The sequence below is a fragment of the Malaclemys terrapin genome, chromosome 14 (assembly GCF_027887155.1).
Source record: "Malaclemys terrapin pileata isolate rMalTer1 chromosome 14, rMalTer1.hap1, whole genome shotgun sequence".
Taxonomy (NCBI): domain Eukaryota; kingdom Metazoa; phylum Chordata; order Testudines; family Emydidae; genus Malaclemys; species Malaclemys terrapin.
In genome coordinates, this window is record NC_071518.1 from 3,555,380 (window position 1) to 3,570,296 (window position 14,917).

A 14,917-nucleotide genomic window follows, 5' to 3' on the forward strand; every position below is an offset into this window, starting at 1 on the left:
AGCTCATCGGTTCTGTAGACAGTATTACTATTTACTATAACCTATATTCCATGTCCAGAGATAAAGTGTATCTCCAGAAACCGCCATCGCCCTTTTAGCCACCGCATCACACTGGGAGCACGTGTGCAGTTGTTTTCCTCCATGACTGCTAAATCTTTGTCAGTCACTGCTTCCCCAAGTACAGTTCTGCATCCTATAAACGTGACCGGCGTGCTTTGTTCCTAGATATATACCCCAGCATTTAGCTGTGTTAAATCTATGGTGTTTTATTATGTCCATCTTAACCAAGCCACCCAGATTGCCATGTGTCCTCATCATTATGTACCTCTCCACCAATCTTTGTAGAGTCCGTTAACTTTATCAACAATTCTATATTTTCTCCCAAGTCACTGATAAAATTATAGAATAGCGTTAGACTGAGTACCAATCTCAGGGGCTGCCCACAAGAAACACACCAGCTAATTCGTTATTAATAGCGCATTTTGAGATCTATCAGTTAGCCAGTTTTTAATCCATTTAATAGATAACATAATCATAACGCATGAGGCAACTTGTAGCTGGGAGGGCTACCAGACTACCGGGCTCCACTTAAAGGTTGGTACATAAGCTTGCCATTCGCATTGTGGAGTATGCCATCTGGCAACTTGACCTGTACGGTTTGTAGGTGGGAATTTCCCAGGTATTTTGTAAAAGAGTATCATCACCAAGTGGCGCATCTGCTGAGACATCAATGAGGCTACAAATGGAAAGGGCCATCAGTCATCATACTTCAGGGGAGGAGCTGATCACCACAAGGGTCAGGCAGCGCTGCGTAACTTGGTGCACCGAGGGGGGCACAGAGGACTCCCAAGTAGGGGGACCTCTGCTCTGCTCAGGCAGCTGTCAATAAAATGTACCAAGACAGGGGGAAATATAACATTGCCTTTATTGGCTCATTCCTCCCATACAGCAAGAACACGAGATTCGTCATGCAGACGCTAAGTGACAGACAAGCACACGGTACATGGAGAAATATGCACAGCTGGAAACAACGCCTCCACTGGCAATGTGAATGAGCCCAGCTAGCATCATGCACGTGACAGGGAAGTGAAATGGACGAGAGTGGCAACACTGAGCGGTTGGGGATCCCTTTCACTGGCAGCTTTGGCCTAGCCACGCCTACGTCACCGCTTCGCTGCACAGGCTGGAGGCAATGCCAACAAAGCGCCCGTCCCTTGGGTCGGACCGAGCTCCCTGTTTGTTGTCTCCCCCCATGCCATAAGATTGCTCTGCTGTCGGAGGTGGGAGGGGCTCCTAGCAGATCAGACTCTGCCAATCAAGATGGGGGTTAATATATTTTCCTGGTTATTTTTGTGGTTGATTAAAATACTCAGCTATGCTATGCAAAGGGTGGCTGGGAAATGGCCAGCAACCAGCTGCTCCCGGGGCTCAGCGCAGTGCGGGGGGCAGGACATGGGCCCCACTCTGTACAGTCTCAGGTGAGAGAGGCAGACAGCGGCAGCAGCAGAACTGCTGTCAGCTCCCACGCGCCATGTTATGGGGGCAGCTCACGCCACCTTGGGAGTTCTCATCTGGCCTCAGCCCAATGCACTGGGGCCCCTGGCACGTCTGCTGTGCTGGGCACAAGCCATCCAGGTAAGAGGTCACTCCAGACCCATTGCAAAGGATGGTCAGGTTGCTCTCCAGGCTTCTTTGACAGGCAGCAGGGGCTACCCCTGGGGGATGCTGACATGATCCCCAGTCAGGGAGGCTGCTGGTCCAGGGTTGGGGCTGCCAGCTGCGTTCTGGGCAGAAGATGGGAAATCATGCAGCGTGGGAGCGGACAGAGGGGACTCTACATCGTGTGCATAGGTGTGTATTCCCTGCAGCAGATCTGATTGGCTGCTCTTCCCCCGGAAGCGGGGAAGGGGGAGAAGCAGCCAGCCAGAGGGAGTCTCCCAGCTCACTTAGAAATTTTATTTCCAGAACTGAGCCAGCACTTTAAGCACTAGGTGCTGGGGATGCCCGAGACCCAGCAAACTCACTTCACAAATGGGTCACTCACCCAAGAGCTGTCAGCCACTGAAACCCGCGAGCCAGGCTGAACGGCTCCCTATCCCATTCCTAGTACTGCTGGGCCCAGCAGCGGGCTCTGGTCCCCATCACCATCCCCCTGGTCCAGCCAGCCCCTCGCTCGCTCTCTGCTGGCTAACCAGCCACTGCAATGCTCTCTCCCCTTGCCTGCCTGATTCCATCACACTGCAAACACCCACCTCTCTGCACCCAAGGCCAGGTCACTGCATCACGCCCAGAAGCCGGCCGCTCATTGTCAAACTGAGCAGGGACCTGTCCCGAGTGAGAAACCAGCAAGGCATGCCCGCCCCGCCCCGCTTCCCATGTGGCTTTGCATTGCTGGGTCAGCTCACTGGCTGGGTCCTTCAGAGGGCTGGGGGAGGCAGGGGGTGCAGCGTGGCGTGTGGGCGGTGGGGGAGGCTGCCTGGGGCCCCGCGCTCGCTGCGGGGGGGAGCCTGTACGATTCAGACAGCGACACACTCTTGCTCTCCTTTGCCTTTTATTTCTTTGTCCATCGTGGAACGGGCTGAGGGACGACGGCGGGGCAGGGGCGCCGGAGGGGGGCGGTCCCTCACTGGGGCGAGTTGAGGGTGGAGTTGGGCGAATCGGCTTTGAGACACCGGGGCGGCAGGGCCTTGTAGCTGTAATACTCCACCACCTGCTTCGGCACCTCGGCCAGCACGCACTTCGCCAGAGCCGTGGGCGAGGCCTGCAAGACAAAGGGCAGCCGTTGGTTCTGGGCCTCTCCCAGCCGCTCTCCAGCCAGCCGCTCCTCAGCACAGCCTCCCCTCTCCCCACTGCCCCCTTGTCCATGCATGGGCTCTGTCATTTCCCAGTGCTTCCCGCAACAGCATCTGAAGAGTTAATCCTGCCCAGTGGCTCTAGGTATCGCCATGGCTAAAGGAAAAGACCGTAAGTCTCCAGGAGCTTCAATTACTGACAATCAGGATCAATTAGCCCTTGAAATGCCCAAGCAACTCAGATCTCAAGAGGGGCCAGAAATGCAAACTATAGATTTCCCCCTCCCCCCCGCAAATTCCATCGCAGGAGATGCAGCTGCGCTGACCGTGAAGGACCCAGAGGAATCGTTCCCTCCATCTGTGGCTTCGCCCGCACACCCAGCGTCAGCTCAGCTTGATCAAGAGAGATTCCAGCATGGAGCCAGAGAAATCCATACACTGCGTCTCTGCCCCTTGGGGAACCCAGCTGCTTAGATATTTGGCTAGCGTGGGTGGAGACCCTGGCCCGGCAGCTCTGGGGAAGAGCATTGACACAGGCAGAGACGTAGGCCAGGGCTCCCTGGTGGGGCATCTTGCTCACTGCCACCTTCCATGTGCAGGAAAACTCAGGGCAGCGTCGCCAGCAAAGCACCCGGCCACCCCCCCGTGCTACACACAGCGCCCCCGTCCCTGACACAGAGTGTGACTGAGACACACACCCCCGTGCTACACACAGCGCCCGCGTCCCCGACACAGAGCGTGACTGAGACACACACCCCTGTGCTACACACAGCGCCCACGTCCCCAACACGGAGCCCCACCCAGACACACTCCCGTGCTACACACAGCGCCCGCGTCCCCGACACAGAGCCCCACCCAGACACACCCCCTGTGCTACACACAGCGCCCGCATCCCCAACACAGAGCTCCACCCAGACACACCCCCTGTGCTACACACAGCGCCCCCGTCCCCAACACAGAGCCCCACCCAGACACACCTGTCGCGGAGTATCGGGGGACTCAGGGCCCTGCACCCCCGGCTTCCTGCGATTCACTGCGACTCTCAGCCAGCCAGTAAAGCAGAAGGTTTATTTGGATGACAGGAATGCAGTCCAAGACAGGTCTTGCAGGCACAGACAACAGGACCCCCTCAGTTAGGTCCATCTTGGGGTCCCAGGGCATCCCAGCCCAGCCCCCCTTGGGAGGTCAGAGCCATCTCTGCCTCTCAGCCATCTCTCCAGCCTGCTTCCCCCACTCTCGCTTCAGCGACCCCTCCCACAGCCTTTGTTCAGTTTCCCGGGCCAAGGTATCACCTGGCCTTCAACCTCTTCCTGGGTTCTCATGTTACACACTCAGGTATGCGCCCTCGGGCAGTCTACCATCCCGCAATGCAGACTATTCCAGCCACACTCCCCTGTCAGCATTCACAGACCACAGTGAGAACAGGCCCAGTTCTTCACATCTCTCCCCCCTTCGAGACCGAACTGAGCAGGGTCACTTTAGCCAGTGACCCGGGGAAGTTCGAACCTACCCCCGTTCCCATGGATGCCCCCGCATCCCTCCCATTCCTTGGTGAGAATTACACCAGGCCCCTTCAGTTTCACGCCCCCTCTTAGGTCGGGGGTGCTTGATGGCACTCGCAGTTCGCATGTGGGAAGGTTTATGCGGCCTGTGCCCTTTCCCCACCCCCATACCTCTGGGGCTCCAACTGGGCTGTGGTCTTCTCCCAGCGCTCCAGTTTGGAGGTCTGTGCTTTGGGCTCTCTTGGTTTAGAGCCGCCCTTTTAACCTTGGCCACACTCTGGAAAGGCTCCTCTATGCTGGGCAAGGGTCCTAAAGCTGTTTTCCCCTTGTCCCAGGCCTTCCTCCCCCTCTGACAGGGGTCACAGGATCCGCAGTACTGTCAGACAGTAACAAAGACCCCAGGCCAGTAAAAGCTCCGTAGCAGCCTCTGCTGGGTACGCCAGGTTCCCTGGTGCCCTGAGAGGGGAATGTCATGGGCCCGGCACAGCAGCTGGCGGCGATACTTCTGGGGCACCACCAGCTGCCTCCTGATCCCCCCCGACTCCATTTTCCCTGGGGGAGCCCATTCTCGGTACAGGAACCCCTTCTCCCACAGGAACCTTTTCCGGCCACCTCGTCCCATGGTCTGTACCGCATTGAGGTCGGCTAGGTCCCTTATCTTCCGCAAGGAGGGGTCTCTCTGTAACTCGGCCTGGAACTCAGCAGCTGGGACAGGGATGGCCACCTGCTCTTCCTCGCCCGTTGGGCCTGAAGCTGCAGCCTCCCTGAGCCGTGTCCCTGGGCGTTCCCTCCCCACCAGGTTAGGGTCCTGCGCCTCAGGCAAGGCACGCCCCCCCAGGCCAGGGCGCAGTGCCCCTCGCCGGCTCTGACTGCGGGTCACAACCAGTGCCTTTTGGGGGTTGCTTGGCCAGTTCTCCAGGTCCCCCCCCATCAATACCTCAGTGGGCAAATACGGGTGTACCCCCACATCCTTGGGGCCCTCCTTGGCCCCCCACTTCAGGTGTACCCTTGCCACGGGTACTTTGACTGGTGTTCCGCCCACCCCCGTCAGGGTCAGGTAGGTGTTGGGCACCACCTGATCTGGGGCCACCACCTCGGGCCGGGCCAGCGTCACCTCTGCGCCCGTATCCCAGTATCCATTGACCTTCCTCCCATCCACCTCCAGGGGAACAAGGTACTCTCTCCGGAGGGACAGCCCCGCGCCTACCATATAAACCAAAAACCCTGAGTCTGGAGCATCCAGCCCCCTAGAGGAGCTGGCCTGGAGCTCTCCTCCCTCCTTAGCAGGTGGTACTCTGCCAGCCCCCCTTCCCCGGGAATGCTGCCTTTCGCCGGGCTGGGTCTCTACCCAGTCAACCCTCTGTGGGTTCGGTCTGCTCAGTCTGTCCCTGAGCCTAGGGCACTGGGCCCGTATGTGGCCCTTTTGGCCACAGTGGTAGCAGCCCATGTCCCATGGGTCCCCCCGGGTGGGTCGGATGGTCCTGACGCCGGATGTTCCCCTCTGATGGGGTTTTTCTGTATTTTCCCACGGGGAGGTCCCATGGTGACTCTCTCTCTGCGTTGTGGTGGGACTGTTCCTTTGGGACTCCTCCCTTCTATCTCCTGACCGGCTCTTTACAAACTCATCGGCCAGCTGCCCTGCGTGTCGCGGGTTCTCTGGCTTTCTGTCCACCAACCACAGCCTCAGGTCGGATGGGCACCGCTCATACAGTTGCTCCAGTACCAGCAGTTTAATCAGGTCCTCCTTCGTCTGGGCCCCACCAGCCCACTTGCTGGCGTATCTTTCCATGTGGGCGGCTAGTTGCAGATATGAGATCTCAGGGGTTTTATCTTGACTCCGGAACCTTTCCCGGTACATTTCAGGAGTCAGCCCAAACTCACGTAGCAGGGCCTTTTTGAATAGTTCGTAGTCCCCTTTCTCTGCCTCTCCCAGTTGGCGGTACAATGCCACGGCTTTGGGGTCCAGTAAGGGGGTAAGGACCCGGAGTCTGTCCGCGGGATCAACCCGGTGCAGCTCGCAGGCAGTCTCAAAGGCCTCCAGGAAGTCATCCATGTCCTCCCCCTCCTTGTATGGGGCCATGATGCACTTATCAAAGCTCCGTGCAGTCCTGGGTCCTCCCTCACTCACCGCAGCCGGGGGTTCACTGCCCTTCAATCTCGCCAGTTCCAGTTCATGCTGACGCTGTCTCTCATTCTCCTGTCTGTGTCTCTCATTCTCCTCCCGTTCACGCTGATGCTGTCTCTCTTTCTCCTCCCGTTCACGCTGATGCTGTCTCTCTTTCTCCTCCCGTTCATGCTGACGCTGTCTCTCTTCACGCTGACGCTGTCTCTCTTCATGCTGTCTCTGTTGTTCACGATCCTCCAGCTCTCTCAGTTTTAGCTCTTTCTCCCATTCCAGCCAATTCCGCTCCCCGGATGCCGAACGTCGCCGGGAGGATCCTCTGCTGGCCGGCGAGCTTCGCCGGGAGGGTCCCCTGCTGGCCGAGGGAGCCACGGCGCCTTCGGTATTTGCTGGGCTCCTCCCCACCCTTCCCCTAGGCATAGGAAGGAGGGGTCTCGGGAAGCCCTCAGCAGCCGGCTGACCCCTCCCAGCTGGGACAGACACTGGTGCCTGCGCTGCATTTGCCAGGCTGCTTCCCTGAGACACAGGGATCAGTTCATTCGCGCGATCTTCCGCCTCCAGCCGGGCAATGAGCTGTGCTTTGGTGAACCTCCCAATGCACAGCCCCCTCTGCTTGCACAGCTCCACCAGGTCGCTCTTAAGCCGCTTGGCATACATCTTCCTGCTGGCCACTCACCGGCCTGTGTGCTCACAGCTCCCCACAGTTCCCAGGGGGACCCCTAGTGTGCCAGCCCTTCTCGAGGTCACCACCTCTCTGCCAGGGTCGAGCTGCAGACTCCTCCGCCCCTGGGACCACTCGCTGCGATCCCCCCCGGGGGACCCTGTTACTGCAAAAGTCCTTCTCGCTGGTCACACACTCCCAGGGGTAATAACTGTCTCTCTCTCACTCTTCAGCACGCCTGGTCCCCGTCAATCCCCCTTCGTTTTACTGCTCCCCAGTCACTTACTGCAGGAAGCGCCGTCCACGGGGTGCAGTAGATCCCGCCGCTGCCACCAGTTGTCGCGGAGTATCGGGGGACTCAGGGCCCTGCACCCCCGGCTTCCTGCGATTCACTGCGACTCTCAGCCAGCCAGTAAAGCAGAAGGTTTATTTGGATGACAGGAATGCAGTCCAAGACAGGTCTTGCAGGCACAGACAACAGGACCCCCTCAGTTAGGTCCATCTTGGGGTCCCAGGGCATCCCAGCCCAGCCCCCCTTGGGAGGTCAGAGCCATCTCTGCCTCTCAGCCATCTCTCCAGCCTGCTTCCCCCACTCTCGCTTCAGCAACCCCTCCCACAGCCTTTGTTCAGTTTCCCGGGCCAAGGTATCACCTGGCCTTCAACCTCTTCCTGGGTTCTCATGTTACACACTCAGGTATGCGCCCTCGGGCAGTCTACCATCCCGCAATGCAGACTATTCCAGCCACACTCCCCTGTCAGCATTCACAGACCACAGTGAGAACAGGCCCAGTTCTTCACAACACCCCTGTGCTACACACAGCGCCCCCGTCCCCAACACGGAGCCCCACCCAGACACACCCCAGTGCTTCACACAGCGCCCGCATCCTCGACACAGAGCTCCACCCAGACACACACCCCCGTGCTACACACAGCACCCCCGTCCCCGACACAGAGCCTGACTGAGACACACCCCCCCTGTGCTACACACAGCGCCCGCGTCCCCGACACAGAGCCCCACCCAGACACACACCCCCGTGCTACACACAGCGCCCGCGTCCCCGACACAGAGCCTGACTGAGACACACACCCCCGTGCTACACACAGCGCCCGCGTCCCCGACACAGAGCCCCACCCAGACACCCTTCCTGTGCTACACACAGCGCCCGCGTCCCCGACACAGAGCCCCACCCAGACACCCTTCCTGTGCTACACACAGCGCCCGCGTCCCCGACACAGAGCCTGACTGAGACACACACCCCCGTGCTACACACAGCGCCCGCGTCCCCGACACAGAGCCCCACCCAGACACCCCTCCTGTGCTACACACAGCGCCCGCGTCCCCGACACAGAGCCTCACCCAGACACACCCCCTGTGGCCTTTTAAATGCCATGTAGACATTTGGGCTCAGACTGGTGCTCGAGCTCTAGGACCCTGGCAGGAGGGAGGGTCCCAGAACCGAACGTCTACACTGCAATTAAAGAGCCCCTTACCGGAGCCTGAGTCAGCAGTTGGGATCTAACTGCAGTGTAGACACACCCTGTGTGGGTGAAACCAGACAATTGCTACACTCTGGAACGAACGCACACAGGACAATGATAAAAGACAAAACCATCCCATCGCCTGCGGGTGAACACGGCTCACAAAGTGATCACGCTGCATGTGACCTCTCCGTCGTCAGCCCCAACGGAAACCCGCACAGCGCTTACATTCAGATCTCTGCTGGACACTACAATCACGGTCTTCACAAAGACCCTGGCTTATTACAACACTAACCCCGCTTTCTGTCCTGTGACTGCAGGGCTGTCCCTTAGCCCCTTCACCTTGAATGAGCCCTTAGAATATGTGCTAACTGCTTATTCTAAACTATCGGTTTGATCTTGTATTTAGCCAGGACACACCACGGCTACACTACAGACCTATATCGGGAGAACTAGGTCACTCGGGGATGTGAAAAATCCCCCAGTGCAGACAGCACTAGTGGCTGGGAGAGCTTCTCCCGCCAACACAGGTACTGCCTCTCGCTGGTGGAGTAAGTAAGCCGACCGGAGACCCTCTGCCATCAGTGTGTCACGGAGTGTGGGGGGACACAAGGCCCTGCACCCCCGGCTTCCTGCGATTCACCATGACTCTCAGCCAGCCAGTAAAGCAGAAGGTTTATTTAGACGACAGGAACACAGTCCAAGACAGGTCTTGCAGGCACAGACAACAGGACCCCCTCAGTTAGGTCCATCTCGGGGTCCCAGGGCACCCCAGCCCCCTTGGGAGGTCAGAGCCCCGTCTGCCTCCCAGCCATCTCACCAGCCAGCTCCTGAAACTCTCCCTTCAGCGACCCCTCCCACAGCCTTTGTTCAGTTTCCTGGGCAAAGGTGTCACCTGGCCTCTAACCCCTTCCTGGGTTCTCACCTTACATGCTCCGGTGTCTTCCCTCAAGGCCAGTCTCCCATCCCCCAATGCAGACCATCCTAGCCAACCTCCCCTGCCTTCCTAGCCAACACTCCCCACTCAGCATTCAAAGACCACATTAAGAACAGTCCCAGTTCGTCACACAGTGTAAGCACTGCACTGGTGCAGCTGTGTCGCTGAGCGTGAGGACAAGTGGGCGCTCCGAGTACCTTTCCCCGCGCTGACAAGGAGCTCCGTGTAACTCGGAAGCTGGTCTCTCTCACCAACACAAGCTGGCCCCTCACCCACCTTGTCTCACCACGTGTTTCAGCCTGGAGACCAGAGAGCAAAGCGAGTGTCTGGAGCCCCTTGGCTTACAGGTACCAGTGGGGTAAAGGCAGGGACGCCCCCTTCAGCCCCCTGTGAGCCGCAAAGGCAGGAGAGTTTCCTTTGAGGCACAGAGCAAGGACATGGTTTTACTGAACAGGGAGAGAGGGCAGCCAGACTGTGATGGGGCCCATGGAGACCAAAGGGGGTGTGAGGAGAAGAGCCCTTGTGAGCTGCCTTCACCAACAGCACACCCCCTGAATCCTGCCCCTGTAGCCCTTGAGAGGGTCAGCAGAGCAGGATGGCACCAGGCCACCCTCCCCTGGGAGCCCCGCGGTGCCAGGGCAGGCGGGAGAGGCCTGAGCCTCTCTGGTTTTGAGGAGGATACTGCCAGCGCCCTTCCTAGCCCTCCGAAGTGCATCTCTCTAGGTATCCCACAGCCCTCATCACTGAGCGCCGCCCCTTGATTTACCCTCACGGCACCTTGGGAGGGGTGGCAGTGCCACCAGCCCTGGTGATGGGGAAACTGAGGCACGGAGCCACAAAGGGACTCGCCCATAGCCAGAGATGGAGTCTGTGCCAGAGCCAGGATGTGACCCCACGTCACCCAAGTCCCAGCCCTGTGCCCTACCCACTAAACCATCCTCCCTGATGCCACGGTGACGGGCACGCCACAGACACGGGCGGTGGTCGCAGCCATGCGGTCATTACGGCAGGGGCCTCGGGGGCTGACTCACGTTCTTGAACTCTCTGAAGGGGACGAACTGCACAATGTCCCGGAGGACGGGCTCCCCCTTCGGGGAGCGCAGGACCCCGTCGTCCCCGTCCAGGATCTGCATGTCGGTGAAGTCCGCGTTGCCCACCCCTACGATGATGATGGACATGGGGAGGTAGGAGGCCCGCACGATGGCCTCCCGCGTGTCTGCCATGTCGGTCACCACCCCGTCCGTCAGGATCAGCAGGATGTAGTATTGCTGTGGGGCAAAGGCGGGAGAGCGGCTATGGGTGATTGGGCAGAGCGGGGCTAGGCCCCCCCCAGCCATCCCACTCGGGAGACCCCTGTCCCAGGCGGTGACCGATTCCTTGCTCCTCTTCTAGCCCGGTCTTATGGCTGCTGGGCCCCGACTCCCCCAGCACCCAGAAACGGAGTGGGGTCAGCGCACAGGCTGAGGACGATGCATTAGCTGCCGTCATTAATTGATAGGCTCAGCTGGCGTTGTAAATGATTCAGTGAGCAAATAGCCGGGCAGGTCCCAGAAGAAAATGACATTTTCCTAAAACGTTCCACGTCCGCGGGTGTAAATAATTGATGGGATTTTAATGAAAGGCCCCCGCCCGCCCTGCCCAGTGCACACACGCACACAGAGCCAGTCCATGGCAGACGCCCCGAGGCCAAGTGCCAGGTGAGCGGGGTGTTGCGTGGAGACTGGGATAACTGGCCCCACTGGACCCTGGCACCACATCTCCGGAGCCAGGAATCTGCTCCGTGAATCCCTGTCACTCCACTACCCCCCCCAAGAGCTCTGTGCAACCTCTGGCCGTTTCTTACTCGGCTGGCCTGGCCCAGTGACGCCACCCTGACCCGCCAGAAACAACACAGGCCCCGGAGGGTTTGGCTATTTATTCACGGCTGATCGAATGTTGCTGGAGGACAGGAGGACACTGCATGAGCAGAGGGGAGAGGAGGCCTGTTCTGAGGCGCCCCTGGAACTCGGGATCGTCTAATAAGCATTTGGCTTCTGTGACGTGCTCCAGGTCCACCAGGACCGAGCGCGCCGGCTGTGCTGTGGAATGGGCCGCAAATGTCCGTTCAGGCAGACGCCCTGCGTGTGAGGACTGGGCGCGTGCTGCCATGTTAAACGTTCCTGGCACGTGCAGCTGAGGAAGGAGCTGGCGTTCCTTCGATGGCCGGGGGCTAGCCCTGATGCCCAGCCAGCAGCCACGGGGCTGACAGTAGCAGTGCCGAGCCATGCTGGGCAGGACTGGCCTCTCCCTGCTAGGCCTGAGTCCCGAGTGATGGGCCTTCCCCACAGCTTGGAATGTCTCACTGAGGAAGCTCTCAGCTGAAGGTTCATGTTCTTTCACCCCATCTCTGCTCGGTGCACCCCCTCCTCCCCGCCACTAACTCCTGCTCCCGCCTGGTGCTTGCACTACCGCAGGCTCTCCGAGGAGCAGACGCAGCATCCGCCACAGCTGTGCCCTTCCAGCTGAGGGGTGCAGCGTGAACTCAGCCTCCCAGCGCCCCGGGAGCGATACAACCCCAGGGGGCAGATGAAGAACATTTGAAAAATGCCCCGCTGTCTTAGGAGCCAACGTCCCATTTGCCAACCTGGCATCGGACCCTCTCTGAGTCACTGGGCCGTAGTCGCTTTGACAATGTTACCCTAAGTGCCACGGTAGCAGCCTCTCGCCGCGGGACTCAAACCCTGGAGAGATCACATGTGAAAGGAGTTAGGAGGGTCTCAGCCAGGTCCCTCACGTCGCTATGGGCACAGCTGGCACTCTGTGCCCAGCCCAGGACTGTGCCCTCACAGAGCCGCGTGGCAGAGGCTTACACAGCACAGCTGGACAGTCTACATCCAGGCAGAAGCAAGCGCCGGAGATCCCAGGCCCCTCGGCCTGCAAGGCAGGCAGTGCCGTAGGAACAGGGCAGGTACTCACAGAGGCCTCCTTCGTTCTCTCCTCCGCCGCCGCCACCCTGGCCACCTTGGAGATGATGGGGGACACGTTGGTGGGGCCGTAGAGTTGGATTTTCGGCAGGCAGTTCTGGTAGGATTCCACCACGCCCTGAATTCCTAGTGGGGGACATCAAACCGGGTGAGGAGCCGCCCGGCCCAGCAATTCCACGGCCCAGGGCTGCTAACCTCTCCCTGCCCATCCCCAGTGAGGACACGAATGAGGCAGGTCCAGGCCCCACTGCCCGGCTCCACCCACATGCCCAGCAGACGGGCTGCAGCCATTCCTCGTGGGGGCGCTGACAGTGGTCAGGGAGCGAGGCCGGGGCAGCCTCGAGAGGAGGCCCCCGGGTTGGAACATGGTCCATTTCCCGCGCAGAGGCAGGAGGGGAAGTGTCTGTGCTCAGCAGGGAGAGAGGGGGTGGGAACAGGGCCGTCGAGGGCAGCAGCACACCGGCCCGCAGCCCCCTCCACACACAAGGGCTAGACGGGGCGAGGCCTGGCTGCCCCCCAGGGGCACGGTGCGGCGTGGGCTGGCTCTCACTCCGCTGCCAGCCTCTTACCTTCACACTCGTCATCGTCCGGATTGAAGTTGATGGCGAAATCATGGGAAACCTACCAGACAGCAGAGAATGAATCTGGGGGGGGCTCCCGGCACCTCATGACCCCCCCACTGCCCCTTTGTGTGCAGTGAGGACACGTCTCTAGCCCTGCCTCTCGCCTCCCCTGGCTGGACTCTGGCTAAAGGGCAAACAACGCAGGGGCTGTTCCTGCCTCCTTGTGTGAAGCCCTCGCACCGCTCGGCCTCAGCCCTCCCCAACACCTGCTCTGGAGACCACATTTAGTCCTGTCATTTCACTGGGGGGCCTTTGTCTGCTCTGCTCTATAGAGATGGCAGGTGCCGTCGACGGGACGTGTCATGTCAGGGCTGCGCGCTGCTCCCCGGGACGGAGCCCACTCGGCAGCACCAGCAAGAGGGAGGCCTGCCCAACTGAATCCATCCAAAACCCTCCATGCCCTGAACAGGGGGAATCAAGGCAGGCGAGCTGGGAGCAGCTGAGGCAAGTGGGAGCTGCCCAGCCTGGCCTGCCAACATCACCGCCCTAGACAGGAGTCTCCCCTATCCCCGCTGCTCAGCCCCCCATAGCCTCTCCTGCATCTCACTCCCTGTAGCCTCCTCCGCCCTACACTCCTCAGCCCCCGTAACCTCCCTTATCCCCACTCCTCAGCCCCCTTACCCCGACTCCTCAGCCCCGTAGCCATCCCGTCCCCCACCATGCTGCTCCTCAACCCCCCCCCCCGTCCTGTTTCTTATCCTGCAGGGGTCTTACCTCGTACTTGGGTGGGATCCTTGCACCAAACCCTAAGGCGGAGAATTTCTTATCGCTGGAAGGAAGCAGATGTCAGAAGCTCCCACCTGCTCCGGTGCCCCAGCACCCAAAGCGCCCCCACCCCCATAAAGGGATCCCCAGGGAGTGAGGGGCCCAGACAGGGCACAATGAACCCTGACGCAGACCCTCCAGCCGGCAACCCCGGCCCCTCCCCGCTCGGTGTCTGCAACAGACCCCTCTGCCCCAGAAGCCCCCCGGAACGGACCATACCATGGTAAGCCGCAGGGACTCCTGCCAGGCCCGGCCCCACCTGGCATGGGGGTGCCCGGGGAGCACTCAGTGTATCACCTGGCCTCCCCCGCACTGGGAGGGGCCCATCCTGGCGAGCTCCCAGCAGTGGAAGGGCTTGGCAGCTGGGGGAGTGGGCCAAGCTGGGGCACTTCTCGCTGGGGCAGCAGGGGGGTGTCTGGGACGTGTGACAGAGCCTACAAAAACCCAGAGAGGAAGAGCCGTCCCAGACGCAGCTGGGCGTGTGTGTGTGTGTCCAGGGTTCGGGTTAGCCAGACAGGCCAGGCACAGACAGAGCCCAGGTCTGTCTCACCTGTCGTAGTCCTGGCAAATCTCTCCCACTGCCACCAGGGCCTTCAGGTACTCGTTGGGCTGGTAGGGGTTGATGTAGTGGAGGGAGCAGCTGTTCCGGGGGTCTCCGTTCGACGCCGTGAAGTCAATAGCCACCTGGGAGCGGAAGGCAGGCGGTCAGCAGAGCTGTAGGTGTGGCTGGGTATCCGAGAGCGGCAAAGCCACACCCTGCGCTGAATAGACCCTGAGGCTGCCAGGCAAGGGCCAATGCAGGGGTCCAAGGAGCTGCGCCCCTTCCAGCCCACCTGGCTGCTCCCCCAGGGATCTCTGGCCACCGTCCTGCTCCCTGTGAAGGCAATCAGCATCCCTGATGCCGTCAGCCTCAGCCCACCCTCCAGCAAGGGGCAGGGAATTCGAAGGGGAACCAGCTGCACCCCTTTGCTGTGGGGAGCCCCGAAGTGCCCCCGACACGCCTTGGCTGCACGCTTTTTAATACGCATTGTCAGCCACTGCGAGCGGACTCAGCTGGCTGGAGGGCTTGGGCA

The 14,917-nt window shown here is 60.1% G+C and overlaps 1 protein-coding gene across 3 annotated transcripts in view; it reads right to left on the reverse strand.

Annotated features, from left to right (window-relative positions):
- Positions 1 to 907: 907 nt before the first annotated feature.
- CPNE7 (copine 7) overlaps positions 908 to 14,917 on the reverse strand; it is a 49,692-nt gene continuing 35,682 nt past the window's right edge. For 2 of the 3 annotated variants that reach the window (XM_054049353.1, XM_054049354.1), the window contains exons 11-16: positions 14,395 to 14,528; positions 13,794 to 13,848; positions 13,026 to 13,077; positions 12,449 to 12,582; positions 10,525 to 10,761; positions 908 to 2,761 (exon numbers count right to left, since the gene is read on the reverse strand). In XM_054049353.1, the coding sequence (XP_053905328.1) occupies positions 2,624 to 2,761; positions 10,525 to 10,761; positions 12,449 to 12,582; positions 13,026 to 13,077; positions 13,794 to 13,848; positions 14,395 to 14,528 (750 nt within the window). In that variant the 3' untranslated portion in view covers positions 908 to 2,623. The remainder of the gene's footprint in view (positions 2,762 to 10,524; positions 10,762 to 12,448; positions 12,583 to 13,025; positions 13,078 to 13,793; positions 13,849 to 14,394; positions 14,529 to 14,917) is intronic. The other variant, XM_054049355.1, reaches the window with a different exon arrangement.